General features: G+C 43.5%; 1 protein-coding gene across 5 annotated transcripts in view; it reads right to left on the bottom strand.

Moving 5' to 3' along the window:
* Positions 1–27,888, bottom strand: part of NPHS1 (NPHS1 adhesion molecule, nephrin) — a 164,167-nt gene that overhangs the window by 8,247 nt on the left and 128,032 nt on the right. For 4 of the 5 annotated variants that reach the window (XR_004536509.1, XM_033914958.1, XM_033914959.1 and 1 more), the window contains 5 exons: positions 25,854–25,976; positions 24,807–24,831; positions 15,285–15,396; positions 10,732–10,846; positions 1,016–1,173 (listed from right to left, as the gene is read on the bottom strand). Coding sequence is in view for 3 of the 5 variants with exons in the window: in XM_033914958.1 (XP_033770849.1) it covers positions 1,016–1,173; positions 10,732–10,846; positions 15,285–15,396; positions 24,807–24,831; positions 25,854–25,976 (533 nt within the window). In the remaining 2 variants the exon portion in view is untranslated. Of the gene's footprint in view, positions 1–1,015; positions 1,174–10,731; positions 10,847–15,284; positions 15,397–24,806; positions 24,832–25,853; positions 25,977–27,888 lie in introns of those variants that run through there. The other variant, XR_004536510.1, reaches the window with a different exon arrangement.

Raw genomic sequence — 27,888 nt, 5'->3', positions numbered from 1 at the left:
TCTTTAAAATGCAAGAATAAACCCTACCAGCTCTCTAGGCTGGCTGTCTGCCACGAAGGAGAGAAGCACAGCAGAGGCACACCACACTAAATCCCATAGGTATGTGGGGGTAGGGGGGAGGGACCTGGCCATCCAGGTTTGATACCCCCAGGGCTTAAGAGACCTCGTTAGTCCTCAACCTCAATCCAGCGCCAGATTCCAAAAGAGAAGCTGAGGTTGGCATTGTCTAAACAACAAAACCAAAAAACCTCAAATGGGGCCTGAAACTGTACCTGACTTGGACTGCACAGATATGTCCACCACCTGCTGGCGACTGTACAATTGGGATAAAGCCAGGATGCTCTGTTCAGTTTATTATCAGTCTCTACCTGCTGGTCGGGGTGCATATACCCATCTGTGCTGGTCTGGAGTGATGCAATGGAAACCAAGAATAATTCAGTTGCCACTTTTAACATGGAACATCTTGGCAATTCTGTCAGTTGCACAAGAATTATAAATTGTATGATCTGGTATTGCTTTTTATATGCAATTTATCTTGAGATGCTTCTTTTCTCCCTTAGTAGAGACTCTTAAAATAAAATCAAAATCAAAGCATTCTGCCTGAGCCCTATGTCTACAGTGGCTTTGGTTTGTGTTGGCCTTTAACAGTACCTTAATCTGAATTTGCCTTGGCTTATCCATGTTTAGCCTCAGTTCTTTCTTCTAGAACAGGAGGATGATGTTCATTCTTTAGACCAGTGGTTCCCAAACCTGTCCTGGAGGACCCCCAGGCCAGTCGGGTTTTCAGGATAACCCTAATGAATATGCATGAGAGCGATCTGCATTTAATGGAGGTGCCAGGCATGCAAATCTGCTCCATGCATATTCATTAGGACTATCCTGAAAACCTGACTGGCCTGGGGGTCTTCTAGGACAGGTTTGGGAACCATTGCTTTAGACCCTAAAAGAGGTCCTCACAGCGGATGTAAGAAAAAAACAGAGGAAGAAAAGAGGACTTGGAGTACGTATATCTCACCAAAAAGTTCTCATCTGGCCAGTGGGTGCTGGCAGCATAAGTGGAAGTGAGGGATTGTGGGTAAGGGTTGCCAACCTCTTCATAGACAGCATAATCAGCCACTTCATCGTATTCATGAGGGTCCAGTGAGTCTGACCAAGTGGATTTCAATGCCCTGCCTAAATCATGAAAGAGAAGGGAAAGACTTACATATGCCAGTAACTTTAAAGCTAATTATATATAAAACTAATGACCCAGGGAATACCCCCTACAGAATTGGAGCTGGTAATTAATGAATTACATTCCCTGTCTTGTAAAAGTTTTCACCCAATTCTACATTTTTCATATTCCATTATAAAAAAAAAAATCAAAATGAATTGAAGAAAGTGTTTGATTCATTGATCTAAATGACATGGAGGGGCAAAATAAAAAAAATGTCTAAGTCCTCTTTTGGCCTAAGGCATTAAACGTTGAAAGTAGAAGCAGGGAAAATGTTCATTATCAATAAAGACATCCAAAAGGAGGGTTTTTTTTTATAATGGCCTGCCTCTACGTTCAGCTGTTTGAACGCACAGACCACCACTACGTCTAAACTTATACCATATAATCAATCTAAAAAAGGCCTAAGCCCCACACGTCCAAAACAAGGGCTTTTAGGCAAAGGAGGAGCCAGTCCTTCACCTCAAAGCTGGATTCTGTAACCGGTGTCTGTCAAAAACAACACCGGTTACAGAATCCACCCCCCCCTACAACGATCCAGGCAGAAGGGAGTCCAAGCCCTCCTGCCCTGTCAAACCACGATCCCCCTCCCCCCCGATGACATCGGGGCAGGAGGGAGCCCAAGCCTTCTTGCCCCGTGGCACCCCGACTCCCCGATTACGTTCGGGGCAGGAGGGAGCCCAAGTCCTCCTGCCCCACGATCCTCACCCCCCCCCACTGAGAGTCCGATGGGGCCAGGAGGGAGCCCAAGCCCTCCTGGCCCGGCGACCTCCAACCCCCCTCCCCCCCCACACGATCCGGCTAGGAGGGAGCCCAAGCCCTCCTGGCCCGGGGACACCCTCTAACTCCCACCCCCCCACTAAAATATGGGCAGGAGGGATCCTAGGTCCTCCTGCCCTCAATGCACACACCCCCACGACCACCCCCCGAACCTCTGATTGGTCCCCCGCCGACCCCACAACCGCAATCATTGATGTAGGGGGTAGGCAGGTTGCTGGGGCCGATGAGCTGATCGCAGCAGCCACGATCAGCTCAGCGGCCCCTTTTCAGCACTTATACCTGTTTTGACTTGGTCTAAGTCAAAACGTATAAGTGCCGACTAGGCAACCTGCCTAAAGTTTTGGTTATACCTGCTGCATGCCTAGGTGTAGGTTGGCCCACCGCCCGCCCTTTCCTCTCTAAAAACGTCTCTTTTCTCTCTGTGCGTTTAGAGGCAGGGGAAAGGCCTAAGCTGGTTTTAGATACGTCTAAATCCAGCTTTGATTATGGGTACTTGGATGATCAGGCTTTTTGATCGTTCAAGTACCCATTTAAGCCACTTTTTAGACTTTTTTTTGTTTTGATTATGAGCCCCATACTCTATAATTATCAACATGAAGGAAATGGGGAAAGCATGCCCAGCATAGTTTATGAATGCTTTCCAGCATGTGTATGTGTTGTTGAGGCAATTACATTGACTAGTTTTTATGTTAGGTCAGATTGCAGGGATTATTTTTTTCTGAGTAGGCTCAATTTGTATTTTTATTTTTTTTATCAGCCAGTACTAACTGAACAGCAAAACTGATTACCTTTTCTCATACCCTGAAGAAAGCCACAGCACGATGGCTGAAATGTCAGATCCACTTGTTCAGATGTAACAAGACCCAGACAAATGCAACAATCAACCTTTTCTCACACTTCTTTTTTTGACTAATAGACAAGTTATGCCAGCTCTCACTCCAAACCTTTGCCAGTCACTGAGAGCCATAAAACCTGCCATGGCTCTTTTATTCAGTGTACCTCAGTACTCACACTTTCACAAGTTTTTCCTATTTCCATTTTATCAGAAAACATTTCTTGCAGCTTTCCTTTTTCGCTGCCTCATTAACACTCAAATACATATTCACCTTTTTGGTTCCTTATATTATTTACCTCAAAATGCACGCAAGTAATTCACACACATTCATACACATCTTATTCTTTCAGACAATCCCTTTCAACTGCTCAATAAGGTCATTTTAGAATATTGAGATGTCTATGGCAGGTGAAATGAGCCAGCTCATGCTGATGCCACAAGCTGCAGCCACCACTGCCATTCACAGCAAAGCATACCCAAACAAACAACAAATAAACCTTTTTCTTTTACCTTGCCTCCACTACTTTTTCTTTTATCCACCTCTACTACTTCCAAGGACCAACCCTATGGTACTGCTGCACCTCGAATATGGTGTACAATTCTGGTCACCGGGCAGAGGGTAATTAAGGGTAGTTTTCGGAAGTGGGGGCAATTTTGAGATGCAGATGGTGGTCCATTGCCAAAGGGGGGGAAGATTTTCGGGGTGAGGTACTTTGGGGACTTAGAAAAGCAGAGAATTATGTTTCACTATATTTAAATTTCTCTGCTACAAAAACTGGAACTTCTCCCATAGAAATGCATTTGGGCCATTTTTGTTGAGAGGGGGGGGGGGGAGACATATTTCTCTAATGCTCCTATTCTGATTTGGCCCATTTTCACAGTTTTTGCCATCCATACCAAGTTTAATCCCATTCTGTTAAATTTATAAGCCTTTCCAGGGAGGCAGGTTCAGTTGACAGCGAAGCTGCTGAGGAATTTAAAACGTACCTGCTAAGTGTAATTGAAGAAAAAGGGTATGTGCCAGAGCAGGTCTTCAATGTGGATGAAACTGACTTGTTTTACCAGCAGACTGGGAAACACATATTGTGGCTACTGCCAGTGTGTCCTCATGAACGTTCACTGGCAGGCCACTGTATTTTCCACAAACTTGAGCAAAGACAGATCAGAGTTCATCAAAGTTTTTATTATTATTTTATTTATAAATTTTGAAATTACAATTCACAAGTATCCACTTGTTAAAAAAACATAGAAAGGAAAAAAACCCACAACCTTTTACATCCAATAGATATCCATTAGAAACAATATACTTTTCCTATAATAGACAACAACAAAAGATCTAGGAAGGGAATCATCAAAAGACAAGTTAATCCAGTAATAGTAATATTTCTTCTTCTTCTTTTTTTTAAGTAAGGCTATAACAAGCACCATCAGTAATTTTTATATACTGTATACCAAAACCCTGCAATGTCCTCGAACCTTAAGCTATTTTCTTAAGATCTATAAAGGCTTTCAATAGTTCAGGAATAAAAAAAATATATATTTTAGACCTCCTAGGGATACCAAACATTTACAAGGATAAAGGAGCCTGAATATGGTTCCTAAATCCAAAGTGTCTTGTCTATAAGCAAGAAAGGATTTATGATGTTCCTGTGTTGTTTCTGAAACATCTGGAAAAATCCAAATTTTTTGACCAAAGAAAAAAGATTTATCCCCTCTTCTACAAAACTGTGCTAGCAGTTTCTAGCATGGGGAGCCATGCTGAATGACCCGTGCTGCTCCTGACGCTCGTAGGAGTTCCTATGAGTGTCGGGAGCAGCGCAGGCCATTCAGCGCGGCTTTCTGCACTAGAAACTGCTATCGGGGTTAGAGTTACGTAAATAAATTTTCATATGAGTATTTAAATCCTGCTCAAAGACAAAGGAAACAGTTAAAGTAGCCCGCTGTGTGGTTTAATTAATTGATTGCTCCAATATAGCTGACACATTTTTTAAGTCCAATCATTGTACTGAAGGTTGAAGATGTGTTTCTGAATTATCAGCAAGGGGTTTTTTTTGTGTTTTTTTTTTTTTTAAAACCTAAATAAAATGCCTTGTTTAACAGAGGAATCATTTGAGAGGAAAAATGTAAAACATCTATAAGGTATTTTTTGAACATATCAAATGGTAGAATCACTTGATCCCTGGGAAAATTCAGTCTTCTGTTGAAATTCTCCAATTGTTTTAGTTTCCTTCTAAACTGTGAATGATCTTTAATTAAAGTACTTTGGACATTTTGAAGAGATACTATATCAATTAGGAGTTCTTGGTGTTTTATAATAGTGTCCTGTTTAAAGTCCTCAAAAGTTTTAACCATCTTTTTTTTTTTATTATTTTTTTTAGTTCAATATTTTTTATTGAGTTTTTTGAAAAAATATAAGAAACAGTTCAAGTACAAGATATCAAAAAATAAAACAAAACATTTAGTATAACAAATATTCAGTTACAGTGTGCAATGTAGAATTGAATCGTTTTAAAAGATCCAAAGTACTAGGACTGTTCATGAAAAAATAATAAAAGAAAAGATAAGAGGAAAGAGAAATTGAAGGAAGAAAGAAAAAGAATAAAATGAGGAAAAAGATGAAGGTAAAGAAAAAGAAGAGGAAGAAGAAGAAGAAGGAGACAGGAGTGTCTATGAAATAGATTGAACATATGAGTCCAGGAATTTCCAGGGTGATTTACATTGTATCAAACTTTTGGAAAGTCGAATTATATTTTTCTTTTCATAAGCATATGATTCAAATTTATGATACATGCTCAAAGAATTTCACCAAAAGGTGTAGTTTAGTAATGAAGAGGACTTCCAATTTTTCAAGATGTGCATAAGGGCAGTCACAAACATTGCATCAATCCAGAGTCTCACAATCAATGTTCTTCATTATGTGCAATGCGGTATGGACACCCTTTCGGATGTGGAAAGCTAACCTAAAACAAGACTCTATATGTTGGAATTGTATGAAAGAAGCTGGGACTCTTGATCACATGCTTTTCCACTGTGCTCAAGTTCGTTCCTTTTGGACGTGCATTTGGGACACCATAAAGTCTATTACCAATTGTTCAGAAGAAATTTCCTTTGACATTATAATTCTCCGATCTCAACATCCTTGTTTTACACAGTCAAATTGTCCTCCTAAAGTTTTAACCATCTTATCCATTTTTTAAGTAAAAGTCATTACCTCTGTGGTTAATTTCTCTACCACTGCTTAACTCATACATAAGGAATCGTATGTTGTTTGCACAGGAATAGGCAGTTAGCATGCAGTAAATGCAGTATGTTAACTGCCAAATGCCTTCCATATCCACTCTTTCTGTCCTATCTGGTCTTTCCTCAAACTTTTCATAAACGATCCTCTCAAAATCAAAGTTTATACAAATACTGTACTACTTTTGATGTATAAAAAGCTGGCCCAACTGCCAGAAACTGTCAGTGGAATCCTATAAGCTGTTCCTCCCTGGACTAATGTGGCCAATCAGAGAAAGCGAAGTTGCTTACCTGTAACAGTTGTTCTCCGTAGACAGCAGGGGAATGCAGCCACACTTGATGGTGAAGTTCCTGAATCTGATAAATGCAGCCAATCGGGGAGTGGTGCCGGACCAGGCAGGAACGGGAACAGCACGCACCTGCCTTCTGTGCCGCTCTGCTCAAACAGAAGAAGAGCCGTCCAGCGAGGGAGACAGGCAGGAGCAGGGAAAGCTCCAACGGACTTTAAAAAAAAAAGGTACCGAGGGGGGCTGCCTAAGGGAGGTTGCCTGTGCTGCCTATAGGGGAGGGGGGCTATGCTGCCTATGGGTTTTTCGCTCTATAAGACCCTGTCCTAGCCTACCACTAGACCACCAAAGGGGGTACAGGGCAGTGTGGTGGAAATTTTTTTTTTCTTGCATTTCCTACTCTACAAGTGGGTGCATCTTATGGTCGGGTGCATCTTATATAGCGAAAAATACGGTAATTACTTTATTTATTTAAAACATTTCTAATACGCCTTTATCCAAGGTAGCTCACAGTATTACATTCATATTTTAGGATTTGCACAACATAAAGATCCCATACATCATAAGATTATACCATCTCAACCTATAAATTACATCTCAACCACTCATGTACTACATTATTTCATTCAAGATGCATAAATCTAATAACTTGCAAAAAAGATGATATTCAGAAAGTAAAATATTAACTCAAGAAGCAGAATATTTGCTTAAAAAAGTTTGAACAAATGGGTCTTAAGCAACTTTCTAAATTGCAATAAATTTCTACAAAACTATAAGGTACCAGACAATGCATTCCAAATAAATGGTCCAGCTATAGAGAAGCAACAATTCTGTGACCTCAGCATCCTTGGCAGAGAACCGTATACTGTATAGTGTTAAGCATTTTGCCAAATAATTTGGTAGAATGTCATAAACACTTTGACCTAAAGATGACAAAAGATCAGATCTAGCCAAATTCTGTGAGCCCAACCAAAGAACCTTTCCTCCTCTTTTACGAAACTGCAATGGCAGTTTCTAGCGCAGAGAGCTGCGCTGAATGGCCCACGCTGCCCCCGACGCTCACAGGAACTCAATGAGCATCGGGAGCAGCGCAGGCCATTCAGCGCGGCTTCCCGCGCTAGAAACTGCTATCACAGTTTCGTAAAAGAAGGCCTTAGTTCCATCTATTTTTATCTTCAAGTTATGGGCTGTTACCCAATGCTCCACACTATTAAGAACTAAATTTAATACATTCCAATCTGAATCATTATTACAAAAGGGTAAAAGGATGCTAATGTCAGCTTCATAGATGTAACTAAATGTATTAAAATCTGCTAATACCTTACCCAAGGATTGCATCATAATGTTGAACAATACAGGGAAAAGGGGTGAACCTTGTGGAACCTCACAACCTATTTTTCAACTAGTGGATAGAAGGCTGTTCATTTTAACCTGTTATAATCATTGAGATAAAATCCCATCTAGCCAATTTAGCACTTGAACCTCTATACCCCAATTTTGCAATATTTTGTTTAAGCAGATCATGATCAACGAGGTCAAAAGCAGTAGGGAGGTCAAATTGTATAAGTACAACATTCTGACCCCAGCCAAGTATAGATCTATCTTTGGCCACTAAAAAGCAGATCTAAGTCTCCGTACTGTAACCTGCTCTAAATCCTGACTAAATCAAAAGTAACAAATCAAACTGTTCCAAATGCTTAAAAAAATGTACAAGGGTTTAAAGACTATTTGAAGACACTATACTGTATATCAGTGGTTCTTAACCTTGTTGGAGGTACTGAACCCCACCAGTTTCATATGCGTGTTCACCGAACCCTTCTTTATTGGAAAAATAAAATATGATTTTTACAAATTCAAAACATAGGTATACAGTGAGGGAAAAAATAATATCAATTTTGAAAACAAAAAAGTTCTCCTATATTTCGAATAATAATAACATAATAATGAAATTTACTGCAAATCAGTGTGACTTCTGCTGTTGCCTCTCAGAGACCAGTTCAGAAATGCGCGGCTTTATCTTGGCAAGTGCCACTCTCGTGTCATTTTCGCAACAAAGTCTGTTCCTTTTCTTCGTTTTTATGTCCAGCATCCTCGAAAAGGATTGCTCGCAAAGATATGTTGTAACAAACGGTATGAAAATTTCCAGAGCTTTCTTAGCAATAACAGGGTACGTTACCAAAACATTGAGAGCGTTGTTGTTCTGAAGAGTTGCTGTTGAACCTGGCTCTGCTGAATTTCAATAATTTCATCGAGGTATTCATCATTGACATCTGTTGTCTCAACACTAAACGTGAACGGCTGTCTCACCCATGCTGGATATGACTCTCTTGTAGGGAAGTATCCGTCGAGAGACTTTGCAAGCTCATCTAAGTGCGTGGCAATAGTTTGCTTCAGTTCCGCGGGTACAGAAATGTCTCCGATTCCAGATACATCTTCGATTTTACTTACACAGTTGTCTAGCAGGGGAAAGTTTGCGAAGTTATCGTTTTCTGTTCGTTGTTTCCATAATGGTAGCTTTTTTTGAAAAGCTTTCAGGTTTTCTTCCGCTTCGATGATGTTGACTCCACCACCCTGCATCTGCTTATTGAGATGATTGAGAGCTGCAAAGATATCAGCCATGTACGCTAAAATGAGAATGAACTCAGAATTTTTGAAGCAATCTGCATGACAATGTTGCTGCTCTTGCAAAAACAGAGCTAATTCCACACGCATGGCAAAAACACGATTCAGCACCTGTCCCCGGGATAACCACCGAACGTTAGAATGGTACAGAAGTACCTCGAATTCAGATCCCATTTCTTTACACAGCTCCTTGAAGATGCGGTGCTTCAGAGCATTATTTCGCACATAGTTCACGCATTCCACAACAATTTTTAAAACTTCTGCCAGTTTTGGAGGCAAGGTTTTTGTTGCCAACGCATGCCTGTGCAGAATGCAATGCGTAACAATGATGTGTGGTGCATCGGCATTCACTAGCGCACCAAAACCGGACTTTCTTCCGAGCATGGCTGGAGCTCCGTCCGAACAAACTGCAGAAACCATATCCCACGAAAGATTGTTGTCTTTGAAGAAGTCATCCACAAGTTTCTTCACATCAGTTGCCTTAGTTGTTGTTGTAAGAGGTTTACAAAATAAAAAATCTTCCTTTATCACGTCGTCTTTCACATAGCACACGAATACTGCAAGCTGGCTTAGATTGGAAACGTCTGTGGTCTCATCGAGTTGAACGCTGAATTTTGCCGGACTTGAAATCAGATCTGCAATTACTTGAGCCAAGATGTCTTTGCTCATGTCCTCTATTCTGTTGCTGATGATGTCATTTGAAAGAGGAATTTCAGATAACTGAACTTCAGCCGCTTTTCCCAGCATGATATTCGCCATCTTCAACACAGCTGGTTTTATGAGTGTTTCACCGATGGTGTGTGGTTTGCCCTGCTTTGCGATCAGGTAAGCAACTTCGTACGATGCTGTGAGGATCGGTTTGTTGATGGGTACAAAGCCGAGAATAGGCAGAGTAGCCTTTTCATCGAATCTTGCTCTCTTCACCTTGAATTCAGCGAGCGTTGTGTTCTTGTATTTTCCATCTCCATGCAGCTTAAGGAAGTGTTCCATTAGTTTTGCCAGAGCTAGACTAGAATTACTCAACTTGGCATTGCAAATCATGCAATTAGGACGCTGACTCCCATCACGTTCCGTTATACATGTGAATTCATATTGTACATATTCGTCCGACCACTTTCGTATTTTGCTCGACATAGTTAGTAAGGGATTAAAATATTAAGATAGGTATCACACGACGTACCATCACAACAGTTACAATTCGACTACTGTGCGCATCAAATCCCCTGCAGCACAGATAGGCCAAGCGATGTTGCGTGATCACCTGCAGCCAATTATGGACAAGCGGGGCGTATCATCACGAATCATAAGTGCTTCGGTCACGTTCAATCATCTATCAGTTAAATCACAAATTTTGATCAGGAATTGATTGATGTATATAAGGCGTTAGTTACAGATTGATAGATCAAGAAACCGAGTACACGATCAGTCTTGATCAAAATCACTGAATAACTGATAGATGATTGAACGTGACCGAAGCGCTATATGAGTCAGAGGTGTGTTTTGACCTCCGCTGAACCCGCGAGACTGACTCACTGAACCCCTGGGGTTCGGTCGAACCCAGGTTAAGAACCACTGCTGTATATGATGTGTGAGACTAGGACAACTAACAAATAATTCTGCCTTTCCCATTAGGAACCTGTCACTATCACATCTGCTGAGAATTTTCACTATAAAACATGAGCTATGGCCTGATCATGATCTGTTTTCTTGGATAAGTCTAAGTTTTTGAAGCTGTTGCATAAAATCTGGTCACCAACCTTGGAAGCTCTGGGTGTCATCTGTTTCCCCCTCTGTCATTTCATGATGAACCATCAAAGAAGGCTTGTAATCTCTTATGGGATAGTAATAAAGCCCAGCATCTGATGAGCTGTCCTGAAAAGAGAACAGTACAGGCAGCCTGAATAAAATGCTCTGATTTTCATTGACTTCTCCATCCCAGCTATTCTTATGCTATATACAGTCATTACTAATGTGTACTCATCTTTTCTACTGGGGCTCAAAAAGTACACTTATAAGTCATCAATGGCAACCAAAAACCTTTTAACAGGGAAAGGACTGAGAAGTAAAATGCAGGGCCATCAGTACACACCATGAAGATGCTTAATGAGTATGCATATACAGTATTAGTTCACTGTCTCCATGGCAGACCTGCTGCCATGTCTATTTGCATTAATTTTGAAGAGGTGTTGAGTGAGGATTTGCTAAGGGGAAGAAAAACTCCATTGCATTCAAACTTGAGAAAAGGTACAACTTGGGCTTCAGTAGGTTATTTTATTGTCCTTCTCTTTTAGTTTTTAGTTCAGTACTCTGCTTTTACAGAAAAGTCAGTTTAGGCAATAGTGTAGCCTTTAGAATCTCTGTTAGGGTTTTTATATAAAAAGTGTTTTAGTCTAGATTACCGATAGTATTTTAGGTTGCATTTCAAAGCATAAAATAGGATCAGATTAGGGCACAGATAGCAGTTGAGAAAAGCCTTTCTTTAGTGTTTAACTCCTGCCCACCCTCCCCAGCCCCTACACATCCCTTGCCTGATCTCACATTTATAGTTCCATGAACTATTTAAAAGGCTAAAAAAGTAATTAGCTAGTAATTAGCTCTTAACAAATAGTCTAGGAAATTCTCGGGGGTAACCTACCAATTACAACATTACAAAATAATAAAAATTAAACATTACCATAACATAACTAGCAATCCTAGGGGAACTCAGGGACTGATTCTATAAATGGGCTTCCTGAGTGTAGGCAGCAGTAGACGTCCTACTGCTGTCAAGCAGTCAATCGGGATGCATGTTGTTGTTTTTTAAAAACCCCGAGGCAGGCCTACTACACTGTAGGCGTCACGGTTGAGAGAGATGCATCAGAACACTTAAGCTCGCCCAAGGCTGGGCATGGGCATGGATTCGCCAGGAAGTGGCTTTGGGCAAGCTTAAGCAGCCCAGGCATCTCCCTAGGGCTGTGACAAATGCCTGAAATGTAGGCCAGCAAAATACTAGCCTACATTTCAAACAGATGTGGCCGCTGAGCTGATCGCCGCAAGGAAATCTTTCTGTTGCAACCAGTTGAGCAGCCGTGGCAGGGAACCTTTCAAACGAAAGAGACTTGACTAATGCTCATTTACATTATGTAGGTGTTAAAACATCTCTATCATATCTCCTCTCTCCCGCCTTTCCTCCAAAGTATATAGATTGAGATCTTTAAGTCTGTCCCTATGCTCCTTATGATGCCCACTCCCTCTCGCTACCACCCCCGAACCCCCACCTGACACTGTACAGTGTAAGAAGGATGCCCACTCCCTCCTGATGCCAACCCTGTTGATCCCCAAAACCCCTGACACTTCCGACACCCTCCCCCTACATTCAATTGGCAAGAAGGATGCCCACTTTCTCCTACCACCGACTCCGTCGATCCCCTGAACACTGACACTTCTAACACCCACCCGACACTCCGACACTCACCTGATATTCCCCAAAACACTGCAACATCCCCTGATACTTCCTTACACCCCGACATCCCCCTTGACACCTCCTGAACCCCTCATACCTTTAGGAGATGGCCGGCAAGAGGGATGCACTCTCCCTCCTGCCGTTAGGCCCGCCTCTTCCAAAATGGCGGGCCTTCCCCTTCCTTGTACATTCTGGGATGCACCAGGGAGGAGCCTAAGACTCCAATTGGCCAGATACCAAAGGCCACTCCCATGGGAGTGAAGGTTTAAAATGGCTTTTAAAAGATGACGATGACATCTTTAGTAACTAGCAGTGAAGGACGGCTGAAGATGCTAGCAGTTAAGGGTTTTTTTTTAACATAGTCTGTTAACATTTTCATGTTTTGAAGAAGGATTTCTGACTGGATATTGTTTTTGTTTGCAGGGGATAAATCTTGAGACAGCAATTATTGTGAAACATGAGTCATGTCAGTTATCATGTCACCCAGAGAGTGGTAGAAAACTGGAACACTCTTCCAGAGTCTGTCACAGGGGAAAACACTCTCCAGGGATTCAAGACAAAGTTAGACAAGTTCCTGCTGAACCAGAACGTACGCAGGTAGGGCTAGTCTCAGTTAGGGCACTGGTCTTTGACCAGAAGGCTGCTGCGTGAGTGGACTGCTGGGCACGATGGACCACTGGTCTGACCCAGCAGCGGCAATTCTTATGTTCATATGTTCTTATGATATCCCCGATCCAAATATGATTCACTACGTCTTATGAAATGCTAGTTCTACTCTTCAAAGATAAATGTGTTATAACTACTTTTTTGAAATTTGAGAATATTTATTAATGAAATTGATATTGTGAAATATGAGCTAAGTTTAGTGAGACCTGTGACAATTTGATACTTAAATCCCAATCAAGCAATGAAGTTTTGAGCCGACACAGGTAGTATCACTGAGGTCTCTGAAGATTTGTTTTGAAATTGATAGTTAAGTAGTATTACTGTGATTATGTTATCTTTGATGGACTACTTCTAAGTTTTTGGAGAAGCCTGTTTGAGTCGGATTACATCAAGTACATTTCTTGAAGCTACTTGTAACCCTTTTTGACATGAGGGAAAAACAGCCAAGGCAGTCAAAAGGCTCAATGGCCCAGGGAGCTCAAGTGAAAAATATGCCCAAAACTGTTAATGCTCCATAGGGCGAAAAAGGTCTCGAAGTGGCTCGAAAGCCAAAAAATAAAAAAATGAAGACTATTTAACCAAATTTAAGAGAAAGATTATAAAAAAAGAAAAATTAAGAATTATTTTATTTTTAGTATTTATAGCTTAAGTCAGGGGTGTCCAATGTCGGTCCTCGAGGGCCGCAGTCCAGTCGGGTTTTCAAGATTTCCCCAATGAATATTCATGAGATCTATTTGCATGCACTGCTTTCATTGTATGCTAATAGATCTCATGCATATTCATTGGGGAAATCCTGAAAACCCGACTGGATTGCGGCCCTCGAGGACCGACATTGGACACCCCTGGCTTAAGTGGTTTACATTCAGGTACTTGAGCATTTTTCCCTATCTGTCCTGGTGGGCTCACAGTCTATCTAATGTACCTGGGACAATGGGGGATTGAGTGACTTGCCAGGGTCACAAGGAATAACATGGGGTGCTGAGGCTGTGGCTCTAACCACTGCACCACACACTTCCCAAAAAAATGCACATGGGAAGGCACAAAAAGATTTCAAAGTTTGATGCACTGAGGAGAAACTAAAGACTTCTCAACTCCATGGAAAACTAGGAACTGATAGTCATGAGCCAACATTGGGCAGGAAGGCACCAGCATGTATTCAGTATGGGCACGGCCTAAATATTTAAAATGACAGTGCATTTTGCAGTGTCCTTACCAGGTTCTGTGGATGATGTCACCCATATGTAAGAATATTATGCCTGCTTGACTTCAAGATTATTTATTTACATGCAGAAAAATGTGTAACTTGTTCTCTCCACACGGCAGGAATAAATAAACATACAGTCACTTCTTATAGTCACAAGCTTTCCCTTCTGTGGCCTGCTCCTGTAGTCCCACAGCACACACTTGATCACTCCTCCATCAGGCAACCTGACCACCTTATATCTTCCTGGCATTCCCACCTTTATAGCTTCAGTACTGTGTTCCACACTGAGCACTGCTTGGCCCTAACTTCCCAAACCACACTATCAACCAGGTTGTAAGATAAGCTTATTTTGCCTCAAATCCACTTCTGCTCTGTCTCTTATGGGTAAGGTGACCATACGTCCCATTTTGAATGGGCAGTCTCTTTTTCACATCCCTGTCCTGTTTTCAGAGAGGGTGTCCCAAAGCTGTGAGTGGGGACAATGGGACAGGGGATCGCAGCCTCCTATCTCTCCCTCCCGACCCTCCCAGCGAGTTGACAACCTCCCTCCAGTAGCGTCAGCAGCCACAGCAAGCTAAACAAGCGAGAATGTCAATATTTTAAAGTTAAAAGGGGGGGTCACATGACCTCCAGATGATAATGAAAACAAATTAGCAGACTGCAAATCTCTACTTCCTCCTCCCCCCACTTATCCAAAGCATGAATGCAATAGCAGAACTTGTAGCAGTTAGCATAGGGCCCCCGTACTCTGCATGGGTTTCCAATCTCATAAGAAGTCCACAGGAGAAGGAGGTAGGAACTTTTAATGTTCAAGGACTCTCACAGCCCATGCTGACTGTCACTACTGTGCATAGATCACAGTGGAGATCCAAAGGGAAGGACAGCAACCCTGTTCCTGTGACCCCAACCATTGTTTGAGAACTAATGTCTTCCACAACACACTCGCTGAGCCATCAAGCCAAGCCAACCCTCTTTCATTTCGGTCTGTTTCTCTTTACCTGCTCATAGCTCTCATACAGACTGGAGCTCCTCTCAGAAGTGCTGTCAATCAATAAAGTTTGCTTTGCTCCCACATTGATTAGTTCTCCGTTTCCATATTCATTCAAAGAACTGGATTTGGGACAGGGAAAAAGAAGTGATGATAGAAAATAAATGGAAAATCACCAACTGGGTTTCAAATAATTTGGGGATTTTTTTCAGAAGTTTAAACCAAGAGAAATGTGCCACTGAAAGCCAAGATATCATGTACTAAGACAGTGATATAGAGCCTGTCTGCAAACAGTGTTATTTTACATGTTGACCACTGTGGAGTTTTTATCTTATCTTATCTTATATATAATAAAAGGCTAACTCGCGCATGCGCACTCCTATTTGCGTGTTCCGTGCGCTGTAGGTCTGTGGTCGCAGGAGTGCGCATGCGTGAGTCCCCAGCCTTCTTCCCAGCACCTACCTTGGCTGTCAGCAGCGGCGCCTCATCTTCTGTGGGGACCTAATGTGTGCTGTGTCCGTCCGAGGCCGCGGCTTGAGGCGTATGCGCAAGTTAGGTGCATCGGGCGACAGGAGCAGCACTGGCGGCAGATGATGGGAGGAGGGCTCATGGTCCTGCCGCCGCTGCCGCTCCTGTTCACAGCGGCCTGCACCTTGCCGACTCCCTCCCCCCTTGCCGCAACAACCACTACTGCTCCTGTTCAAAGCGGCCTGCTGAGGTTCGCGGCCGGCTGTATCGAACCTCGCAGGCCGCTCTCCACATGGTAACACGATCCCTCTGACGCGATCGTGTCAGAGGGAACAAGCTACTGAGGTGGATAGCGGCCTGCGAGGTTCGCTACAGCCGGCCGTGAACATGAGCAGGCCGCTTTGAACAGGAGCGGCAGCGGTGGCAGGAACCATGGATGGAGGGAGGGGAAGAGGAAAAAGAAGGGCCATGGAGCAGGCAGGAAAGGGGGCTGTTTTGGTGGAAGGGTTGTGCTGAGTGCAGACAGCAATCATGGGGGGGGGAAACAGAAAGGGGCCATGGAGCAGGTAGGCATTGCAGAACAGGGGGAGAGGGAAAGGGGGCTGCTTTGGGGGGAGAGGTGTGCTGGGGGCAGACAGCAATCAGGTTGGGGAGGAACAGAAGGGGGACATGGAGCAGGTAGGCATTGCAGAACAGGGGGAGAGGGAAAGGGGGCTGCTTTGGCAAGCAGGGGGGACAGGGAGACAGAAAGATGGACAGACAGGGGACCAGGGAGAGACACAGACACAAAGAATGACAGAAGACAGCGTCCAAGGAAAGAGAGACAAATAAAAAAAAACAGACATACAGACATCTACTCTGGGCGGTGGGAGGAAGGCAGTGCGGAGCGCTGCTGGCAGTGGCTGCCGGAAGGAGAGCTTCGAGCCGCAGAAGACTGTCCCCAAAGCCCCTGCGGAGAGTCGGCCCAACCTCTCCTTCCTCACCGACACCGAAGAAGCTGCAGCTGGGGCAGTCGGGGCCTCCCCCACCACGCCAAATACACCTAGGCCCTGCTCCCTCTCACGCTCTGAGCACTCACGATTGGCTGAAGGGTGTCGTGCAGGTGCTGCAGATACAGGGGGCTGCTTTTGTTGGAGAGGTGTGCTGGGGGGCAGACAGCTTTGCTCGGAGAGGGGGGAGACAGAAGGGGGCCATGGCAAGACAGTCAGGGAGAGGGAAAGGGGGCTACTTTGGGGGAAAAGGTGTGCTGGAGGGCAGACAGCTTTGCTCTGCGGGGGAAGACAGAAGGGGGCCATGGCGAGACAGGGAGAGGGGAAGGGGTATGCTGGGGGCAGACAGCTTTGCTCTGGGGGGGGGGCGGGGGAATGACACAAGGACACAGACACAAAGAATGACACACAAGAGGCCAGAGAGACAGACAGAAAGGAAGACAGACAGCCAGCGTCCAAGGAGAGACAGCCAGCATCCAAGGAGAGACAGCCAGTGTCCAAGGAGAGAGAAACAAATAAACATAGACAGACAGACAGCGGCCAAGGGGAGAGAGAGAAAGAAAGAAAGACAGACACACACATCTATTCTAGCACCCGTTAATGTAACGGGCTTAAAGACTAGTACTATAATATTCAGGGTCAGGACATACATGAATCGACTGTCTACTTTTTCAAAAAGTACAGCGATTAGGGGACATTCCATGAAGTTACACAGTAATACTTTTAAAATGACTAGATAAAAATATTTTTTTCATTCAATAAATATAAAGCTCTGGGACTCACTGCCGGAACAAGTGGTAAAAGCAGATAATATAGCTAGGTTTTTAATAAAAGGTTTGGATAAATTTCTGAAGGAAAAACCATAAACCACTATTTAGGTAAACCTGGAGAAAGCCACAGATTATCCATTGGCATTAGGTAGCATGGGATTTTGCTACTATTTAGGACTATGTCAGGTGCTTGTGACCTGGACAAGCCACTGTTGGAAGCAGGGCCCTTGATCTGACCCAATGTGGCAATTCTTATGTTCTTATAACTGGGTCATTCCATGTCAAGTAGTACAATATTAAATATTCCCACTCAAGTTCCGCCAAATTGAATAAAATTTTGGGTTGATGTTCCCTATAGCCTCAAATGAAATCATGTACAATTTTTCTGCTGGATCTCTATTGGTTTGAGACCTAGAGGCTGTCGAATATAGGTCACTCTCGGAGTACTGTGCTCTGTGTAACACAAAATAGCAACTTTGTTCAGTCACTACAGCCCAACAAAGCCTCCAATAGAAATTAAATTTTGTGGATTAATACAACCCCTAGCACTAACTTCATGTGCAAAGTATGGAATGTAACATTATTTTACCTCCTCTTTTATAAGCCAACACAGTAGGCATAAAATGTTATAAAATAAATGTAATGCCTATTTTGACTCCTCATTGCTCCTGACCTGTATTTTGATTCAAGTTATAACTGTACCAGCAGCCAAGGTACATGTCATGCATATAGGATTTGCATTAAGATGTTTTGCAGCCAATTGGAAGCAACGGTATAATTACACAAAGAAATTATATTAGTGATTTATGCAAATTGTGGCCGTTTTATTGGTGCAAATATTTCAACTGTACATCAACCAATTTTTTTATTTTTTATATCACTTGAAAAAGCATCTTTTTTGTTACAAAAGCCATTACATTACATTAGTGACTTCTATTCCGCCCGTACCTTGTAGTTCTAGGTGGATTACAAAAGAAGCTAACTGGAACATATCCAGGAAAGTTACAATTATGGATTTAGGATTACAAAAGATAAATGGACATTTCCAGGAGAATTACAATTTAGGGAGCTGTTTACATGGTTAAGACTTTGAAGAGAAAAATTGCAAGAATAGAAGAGACTTTGAGGGGGAATTTACAAGGGGAGGAATGACAAGGGGAAGCGTTAAGATATCTGGATAAATTTTTTGAATAGCAGGGTTTTGATTTCTTTTCAAAAAGATTTGAAGTCGCTCGTTGACGTCAGCAAGTTGGAGATGGAATGGTCTAGTTTCGCTGCTTGCGTCGGTAGTAGGTGATCAAACATCTTCTTGCGCTGAGTGCCTTTGAATGGGGGGTAGGTAAATGGGGTCTGAGTTCTCCTTATATAGGCGGTTGTTTAGGTAAGTGGGGGCAGTGCCATTTATTGCTTTGAATAAAAGACAGAATAATTTGAATTGAATTCGTGCTTGTATAGGTAACCAGTGTGAGTCTAGGTAGGCAGTGGTGATGTGGTCAAATTTTCATAGTGAGTAGATCAATCTGAGAGCTGTGTTTTGTACAGTCTGTAATTGTTTTATCATGTTTGCAGGGCATGGTAGGTAGAGGATGTTGCAATAGTCCACTAGACCCAAGACAAGGGATTGGACTATGAGCCTATATTGCTCTTTGTCAAATAATTTTCTTATTTTTCGTAAGTTGTGCATGATTAAAAATGCTTTCTGGGTAGTCTTGTTGATTTGGATTTGCATTGTGCAACATCTATCTATCATCACTCCTAGGAGTTTAAGAGCCATTCTGTTTCATATTTGACCCAGCTTTACTTTGGCCAGAAGTTAGATCTCAAATGTATGTATTATTTACAAACATATACATGCAGTAGTAAAAAGGACATCTTTGCCATCCTATTGTATCATATGCAAATGAGCAAGAGGTGTGAAATTGCATAATGCAGCTAAGCTTGTTGAGCTTGCCATGCTAACTCAGGTTACGACATCCACTGCTTTCACATACTCTTGTAAATAGCCCATCAAAATGGGCATTTTGTTGTTTAATAAAGATTCCTAGCTCCACATCTCCAATTTTAATAAAATGTAGTAACCTAGTAGCCCATGACCTAAAACCTAACTGGCCAACTTATTAGATATCAATGTGCTTTGGTTTACAAGTTAATATAGTCCAAATAATCTTATGATTCATCCACAAGGCCCTGCTCGATCCATTCATTGGCCCATTAAAAAAGATACTGTTTGGGTTTCAGAGGAACCTATGGTTCTTGAAGCTCCAATGACAACCTCAAAAGGAAGGCAATACCTGTACAGCTATTCACAACAAATTCAAGGCATTGTACTCAGGCTAGCTGCCTATATTTTAAGTGTTTGTGAAACACGATTTGTCTTTGAAATTGTTGCTCTTCCCTCACCATACTGTTCTTTGATCATGCCGCTGTACCGGTCCATGGTGCGCCCTCACCTAGAGTACTGCATCCAGCACTGGTTGCCGTACACGAAGAAGGACACGGTACTACTCGAAAGGGTCCAGAAAAGAGTGACTAAAATGATTAAGGGGCTGGAGGAGTTGCTGTACAGTGAGAGATTGGAGAAACTGGGCCTCTTCTCCCTTGAAAAGAGGAGATTGAGAGTGGACTTGATCGAAACATTCAAAATACTGAAGGGAATAGACTTAGTAGATAAAGACAGACTGTTCACCCTTCTCTAGGGTGGGGAGAACAAGAGGACATTCTCTAAAGTTGAAAGGGGATAGATTCCGTACAAACATAAGGAAGTTCTTCTTCACCCACAGAGTGGTGGAAAACTGGAACGCTCTTCCGGAGTCTGTTATAGGGGAAAACACCCTCCAGGGATTCAAGACAAAGTTGGACAAGTTCCTGCTAAATAGGTGAGACTGGACTCATTTAGAGCACTGGTTTTTGACCTGGGGCTGCCGCGTGAGTGGACTGCTGGGCAGGATGGACCACTGGTCTTACCCAGCAGCAGCAATTCTTATGTACTTAATTTTTGTCCTAAAAAGAGATCAGGTTCTTACCTTGCTAATATCTTTTCTAGCAATGAAAAAAACAAACTGCAGAAACAATGTACAAAGCACATGATCTTTTTATTGAAGTAGATGCAATGTAGTGATACCAATGGGGCAGGGAAAGAGGAAGAAAAAGTTGGTGGAGGGATTGAGATCTGGAGGAGAGCAAGCATACTGGAGGCTGAAAGAAGGGAAGATATATTGGATGCACAGTCAGAAGAAGAAAGTGCAACCAGAGACTCATCAGACAACAAAGGTAGGAAAAATGATTTTATTTTCAGTTTAGTGATCAGAAAGTATCTGTTTTGAGAATTTATATCTGCTGTCTATATTTTGCACTATGACCCCCTTTTACTAAACCGCAATAGCGTTTTTTAGAGCAGGGAGCCTATGAGCGTTGAGAGCAGTGTGGGGCATTCAGCCTGACCTGGCTCAGGGAGGCAGGAATAAAAAGATTGCCAAGGCAACGCGATCGACTCACATTGCCTTTGCGATCTACTGGTCGATCGTGCTCGATCATTTGGGCACCCCTGCTGTTATGGTATCCTGTCCTGATCTGAGGAAAGGGGTTTAGTCCCCCAAAAACTGCCTTATTTCCATTTCCTATTTATAAACTTTAATCAATAGATACAATACTACTTTATTCTACGTAAAGAAACAAAAAAATTTTTCTCTACCTTTTGTCATTTCTGCTTTAATCATCTTGTCTTCACTCTTCTTTCTAGCCAGCATCTGCCGCTCTGTTTTCCATGCAGCATCAGCCCTTTCCATCCACTGTCCGCCCTCTCCCCATTCCATATGGCATCTTCCCTCTTTTTATGCTCCTTCAATAAACTGTCTATCCTGTGCCCCTTCTCTTCTCCTTTGTACATGATTAATTTCAGCTCTGCCACCTCTCCATTTTTCTCTCTCTGTCAACACCCCATCCCCTATGCTCTGGCAACTCTCTCTTCTCCTTTCTTTCCTTCGGACCCCACAGTCTGGCATCTTCCCTTCCCTGATTCTCTGGCATCTCACTTCTTTCCTTTTCTTCCATCTCTCCCTCCCCCTCCATGCTCTGACATCTTCTCCTTCCTTTCCCCCTTCCTTTCCCCTTGGTCTGGCATACTTTCCTCCTTCCTTCCAATCCCTGGCATCTCGTTTCATTTCCTCCCTCATCTTCTTTCTCCCTCCAGTTGGGTGCAGCAAGCCTCTCCCCCTCTGCTCCCTTTCCTCCTTCTGTCACCCAAGGCCTGGCGTCATGAACTTCCTCAGGCAGCAGCATTCACAATTCGCTGCTGTTGCCAGCTTCGGGCCTTCTTCTCTGTCGGGTCCTGCCTTCATAGAAACAGAAGTTGGCAGGACCCGGCAGAGAGGAAGGCCTGAAACTGGCAACAGCAGTGGATTGTAAATGCTGTTGCTAGCCGAAGAAGCTCATGATGCCAGGCCGAGCACCCGAGGCAGACTGCTACTCTCCCCCCCCCCCATGACCCTCCTATCTCTCCCTCCCTCTCATCACGAGACTCTAAACAGCACTGCTCTACTCTAAGCAGGCTGCTTCAGGGCTTTCTCCTGCCGTGATTCCCTCTGGCATGTCACCGATGAGGGAAGGAGGGAGAGATAGGAGGGTCGGATCGGGTTGGGGGGGTGCCCGGGATGATGATGAGGCTGCTGCTGCTGCTGCCAGCGAATCCAGCAAGGGTGAGGCTCCAAAGCACAGCACTGGTGGGCCCCTCTGACCATTTTAGGCCCTAGGCCTGTGCCTACTGGGCCTATCCTTTAATCCGGCCCTGCTTCTCCCCCCCCCCCCAATATGCCCTGACATCTCTCTCTTCCACTCCATGGTATGGTATCTCCTTTCCCTCCCTCCCATGGTCTTTGCATCTCTTTCCTCCTTTTCCTGATCTTCCTTCTCCCTCCTTCCCTCTCTCTCCCCAGTTGGGTGCAGCATCATTTCTCTTCCCCTCCCCCCATTGGGTACAGCAGTATCATCAGCATTTCTCTTTCCTCCCCCAAATTTGGTACAGCAGAAGCAGCATTTCTCTTCACCCTACCCCCTAATTGGGTGCAGCAGCATGACTCTTCCCCCTCCCCCTATTGGGTACAGCAGCAGCAGCATCAGCATTTCTCTTAACCCCCCCCTAATTGGGTACAGCAGAAGCACCAGCATTTCTCTTCCCTCTCCCCCTCTAATTGGGTACAGCAGCATTTTTCCTCCCATTCACCCCCCCCCCCCCGTCTCACACACACGGCAGATTCGCTACAGACAAAGGCAAGTTGCAAGTTTCCCTTCGTCGCTGACCTATCTCCCAAAGGTCAGCGACAGAGGGAAGCTTACAACTTGCTGCTCTTGCTTACAAAGTAGGCAGGACCCGGCAGCGAGAAAGGCCTGAAGTAAGCAAGAGCAAGTAAGCTTCCCTCCATGACTGGCCTATCTCCCATATGCTCCGGAGCTCTAATGATCCACACCAGCTTCTCTTCCCTATCTCCCCCCCCCCCCCCCAACGTAACTTCCGGTTTCAGAGGGAAGCCAGGTTCGAGTCGCTTGCTGAGTTTTGTTTTGTTTAAAGTCCGGCGGGAGTCTTTCGGAGGCTCTTCAGGCTGTGCGTTAAGCAGTGGTGGCAGCAGGATTCACCAGATGACAGCCGGGCGGTAATCTAAATTTGCTGGGCAGAGCGCCCGGCTGAAAAGCATTGGGGAGAACACTGTATGACATTAAATATAAGTAGCAAAAAGAGAAAACTGCGGAGCTGATGTTCGTGTTGCAGTGATTTATTGTATCACACAAAGATCAGATGTTTATGCAATCAACAGTATCCACATTAGCTTGACAAGTACGGACCCAACACAGGCCGTGTTTCAACTTAACCATCTTCCTCAGATTAAACATGGATCTTTTTAGAGAGATGTTGTGGAAAAATTATAAGATAAATGAGTGAAAGTGGATGAAAACATTATGAGCAAAATGAATGAATGTGGATGAGAAACAACACAGTGAGTGTGAAATGTGTAGAGAATAAAGAGTGATAAATACAAAATGAGTGAGGAGTGTGAGTGTTTGAATGTGAAGTCAAGTGACAACAGGATGTGCATCATCAGTAAACTGAAGAATACTAACCAAAAGACGTGTTTTTAATACGATCAGAAATGCACAGATGAGTATCAGTGCTCATAATAGTAGATAAGTATCTGGTTGAAGGAAACGTGTTTTAGGTTCATTCCAACTTCTTCATTGTCCGGGGACAGCAATAAAACTTGCAGGGACGGGCCAAGGAAATTGAGTTCCTGTGGGGACACTAAAAAACGCTATCACGGTTTAATAAAAAGGGAGGGGGTATATTTGTCTATTTTTGTATAGTTGTTACTGAGGTGAGTTTGCATAAAGTCATCTTCCTTGACCTCTTAACATTTTCTCTGCATACAGTGTGCTTTGTGTTTTTTAAAATTTTATTGTTGGTAGATCATTTTGACTTGGTCATTTTAAAAGTAGCTCGCAAGCCCATAAAGTGTGGGCACCCCTGAAATAGACCCTTATCAAAAGGGATCTCTGAATTCATGAAAAAGAGCATGACCAGAGCGAAAAAAAACCTGCAAAACTATCATAAAATAGAAATAAACCAAGCAGATCAGCAGACTCCTGGGAGAAGAAGGAGGTTTCAAAAGCTGTGATTGCCATCTTTCTGCACTATGCTCACGAGAATGGACAAAGTACCCTAAAGTTCAGCATACCATTCTTACTGCACTGTAGATGCAATTTACATCAAAGATAGGCACCAGTACTGTAGGTCTTCAAAATCGTGGCCTACATTTCCGGCACCTACTTTTGACATTAGCCATGATTCTGCAAACAGCACCATAATGTGATTGATAAGCAACTGGTGCCGTTTTTGTAGGTGCCAGCTGATTACTGTGCAGTTTACAGAATCTGGCCCTATATGAAAAGCTGACTTCATTGACAAATTCATATAAGTTGGTTCTAGAGGTCATGGACATAGTCCTATTAACTGATTGTCCTAACCTTTACACTTAATTTAGATTTCACAGTGGCTTGATTCATCTTGAATTTAGTCTGGTCTCTGAAATCAGGTGGGAGTAACTGTATGGTAGCTTGAGTACAAACCACATTTTTGTGAAGGCAGGGTGTTCAGGGGTGTGTGGCACAAGAGGTTTTAAAGGGTACAATAAGTTAACTTGCATGTTATGTTCTTTATTTGTTGTCCTATTATGATTATTTTCCTCTGTGTGTGAGGAGGAAAGGGTGAATATTTACTTATACTCTATGCTGAAGACTAGAAGTTCATGATTTACTCACCTGTCTCCCTTCTTCATGGCATTACCTGTAGTTTGGAGGAAAACACTAGAATCATTCAACATGATTTTGGAATCAGAAAAAAATATCTTATATTTTCAGAATCTTCTAAAGGGCCACTGGAAAGAGAACAGGTTCCAGAAACTGTATGCCTCCCCCTTCCATCTTTCCCTTCACTCCCCATTGGTCTGGCATCCATCTTCTTCCCTTCCCTCTTCTGGCATTTCTCTCTTCTCCTCTGCTTCCCTTCCCTCTCCCATACACCCATGGTCTAGCATTTCACTCTCTCCTCTCCCTTTCCCTCACTTCCATCAGCATCAGCCCCCCTTTCTTTCCCTCCAACCCAATTCCATCCAGTATCCTTCCCCCTTTATGTCTTCCCTCTTTCCCTGCATACCAATTCCATCAGCATCTGCCCCCTTTCCCTCCAACCCAATTCCATCCAGTATCCTTCCCCCTTATGTCTTCCCCCTTTCCCTGCATACCAATTCCATCAGCATCTGCCCCCTTTCTTTCTCTCCCTCCACCACCCTTTCCACACGGCAACGGTACCCCCACCCAGCAACATCAATGGGCCCCCTCCACGGCAACGGGCCCCCAACCGGCATCGATGACAACAACAACAACACCGGCCCTCACCCCCCCCCCCGGCATCAACAGCAATACGGCCGGCTCTGTTCCATGAAGATCCTGCAATGGCTGCATCCGCCGGAAGAAGTAAGTGACATAGGAGGGGTATGGACCCACAGACACATTCAGTGTGGGACCTTCTTGGAGCAGCATTGGCTGCATTGCTGTTGATGCTGGCGGAAGGCCGCGTTGCTGTCCGTCAATGCCGGGTGAGCCCGTTGCCGTGGAAGGGGGGCTGCCCGTTGCTATTTGGAAAAAAAAAAGTTGGCATATTGATAAGTCGTCCTTCAGAGTGCCCCCCTGATTATTTCAGGCCCTAGGCACGTGCCTACAGGGCCTATCCATTAATCTGGCCCTGATAGTAGTATAATTTGTTTTGTGGATAAGATTATCTTTATTATAGCCTTAGTGATACAGTACCTGCCACAGGATGGATGCAGCGCTTCCTGATGAACCACACCAGGAAAGAGGCATTGGAAAGAATAAGGATGCCCCCAGCTACAGATAGGATGGCAATGAGGTACAACGGCAGCACAAATGCTTCTGGAAAAGGGAAACATTAAAAAGAGAAATCAGTCCCATCTTAGATCTACAAGGTTACATTTTCAGTATGTGTCTAACTTTAAAGGTATATATATATATATATGTGAAAGCTTGAAAACAGGAAATTTTCAAACATGAGTAGTCTGGGTTTGAAAATCAGATTGCACTGCTGTCACAGGATATCTTCTAGTTGTTTAAATTGCTTTGTCGGGGCTAAGCAGAGCTATTCAGCAAATGTTGACTTTTTGGAGGTAATTCCATAAGGAGCTAGCTTAAGTTAGTTAGCATGTACATGCCTACATGCCAGTATTTTAATTATCTATGTACATGTGACCATAAACCCATGTGAATAATAATATATCTATGTAAGACTGTTTGTGTGTGCATATCTTTAAAAACACGTGGAGGGACATAATCGAAAGGGACGTCTAAGTCCATTTTTGTCTAAGTCACAAGTCGTCAAAAGTAAAAAACAGCCTAGGACACATTTTCAAAAAATACGTCCAAATTGTTTTTCTTTTGAAAATCGTCTAACTATACGTCATGCCGATCTGATTGTCCAAGCCGCTAAATCATCCACCTTTATACCACATTTTCGTCCAACTTTTCATCCAAGTCAAAAATGCCTAGAACAAGCCCTGTTGGACATGCGAGGAGTTTGCAAAGTGATGGACTGAACACCCAGACATGGCACCTAAATACTGGGTACCTTACAGGGCACTGCTGTGAACTTCACAAAAAGGGTGCCATGTCTACATCTCACTACAGCTCCCTTATATGTCATGGTGAGCCCCCCAAACCACCTCCAGAATCCCCTAGACCCACTTATCTACCACCCTAATAGCCCTTATGGCTGCAGGAGCCACTTATATGCCAGTACAAAAGGGTTTTGGGGGTGTATAGGGGAGTGAACATGTTTAAGTATCAGTGCAGTGATTGCAGTGGCTTATGGGCATGGGTCCTCCTCACTCTATAGGTCCTCTCTACATAGAGTCCTCCTCTCTATATAGGGACCTATACTCTCTATAGGTCCCTAACCCAACCCCAAGACGACTTAAGCCGCTTCTGTGCTGGACGACTAAGCTTTCCTATGCCAGGCGGCCAGGTGATGATGGTCTGGAGGCTGAATTTTAAAGGTGTGATTAATATTTTTATGGGGGTGGGGGGGGTCAGTGATCACTGGGGTAATGCGGGGGAGGTCTGTTTTATGTGTTTTCAATGCTTATCTGGTGACTTTAGGTGGGTTTTTGTGACTTAGACTATGTTTTATATGGTCTAAGTCACAACGTCCAAGTTCCGTCGATCCTGGGCTGTATAACTTTTGGTTATATATGCTGTAAGTCTAAGCCAGCCCACGTCCCGCCCAACTACCGCCCTCAACAATCCTCCCAAAACGCTCCGTTTAGCTTTGGTCATTCAGCGGCACTATGTAGGCCTAGGTCGTTTAGAAATATGTCCAAAACCCGATTTTATTATCGGCACTTGGACGTATTTGGGAAATGTTCGTCCAAGTGCCGACTTAGGCCGGTTTTTGGACATTTTTCTCTTTTGATTATGAGCCCCATACTTGGTAACTAGGGGTTCATAATCTGGGTGGTGCATGGGCAGGGTACATGTTTACCACATAGGCCCTAATTTTATAAATGGCTCCTAACTGCTAGGTGCCATTTGGCATGGTTGTCAATCAACTGCTAGACACTATTTATAGAATCACTCCTAGAGGTACCTAAGCATTTTTAGGTGCCAGTAGGCGTTAAATTCTTAGGGTTTTCTTGGCCTAAATGAGTGCACCTACGGTAGATACCTAAATTATACTATGCTCAAACTCAGTCCTGCATTCTCCCCTGATCACACCTACTTTTTGTATAGTAGATGCCTATCTCAAAGTGGCTACCAGTAGGTGGCTACCAGC

Source organism: Geotrypetes seraphini, chromosome 11 (assembly GCF_902459505.1).
Source record: "Geotrypetes seraphini chromosome 11, aGeoSer1.1, whole genome shotgun sequence".
NCBI lineage: Eukaryota > Metazoa > Chordata > Amphibia > Gymnophiona > Dermophiidae > Geotrypetes > Geotrypetes seraphini.
This window is presented reverse-complemented; position numbering and strand designations above follow the sequence as displayed.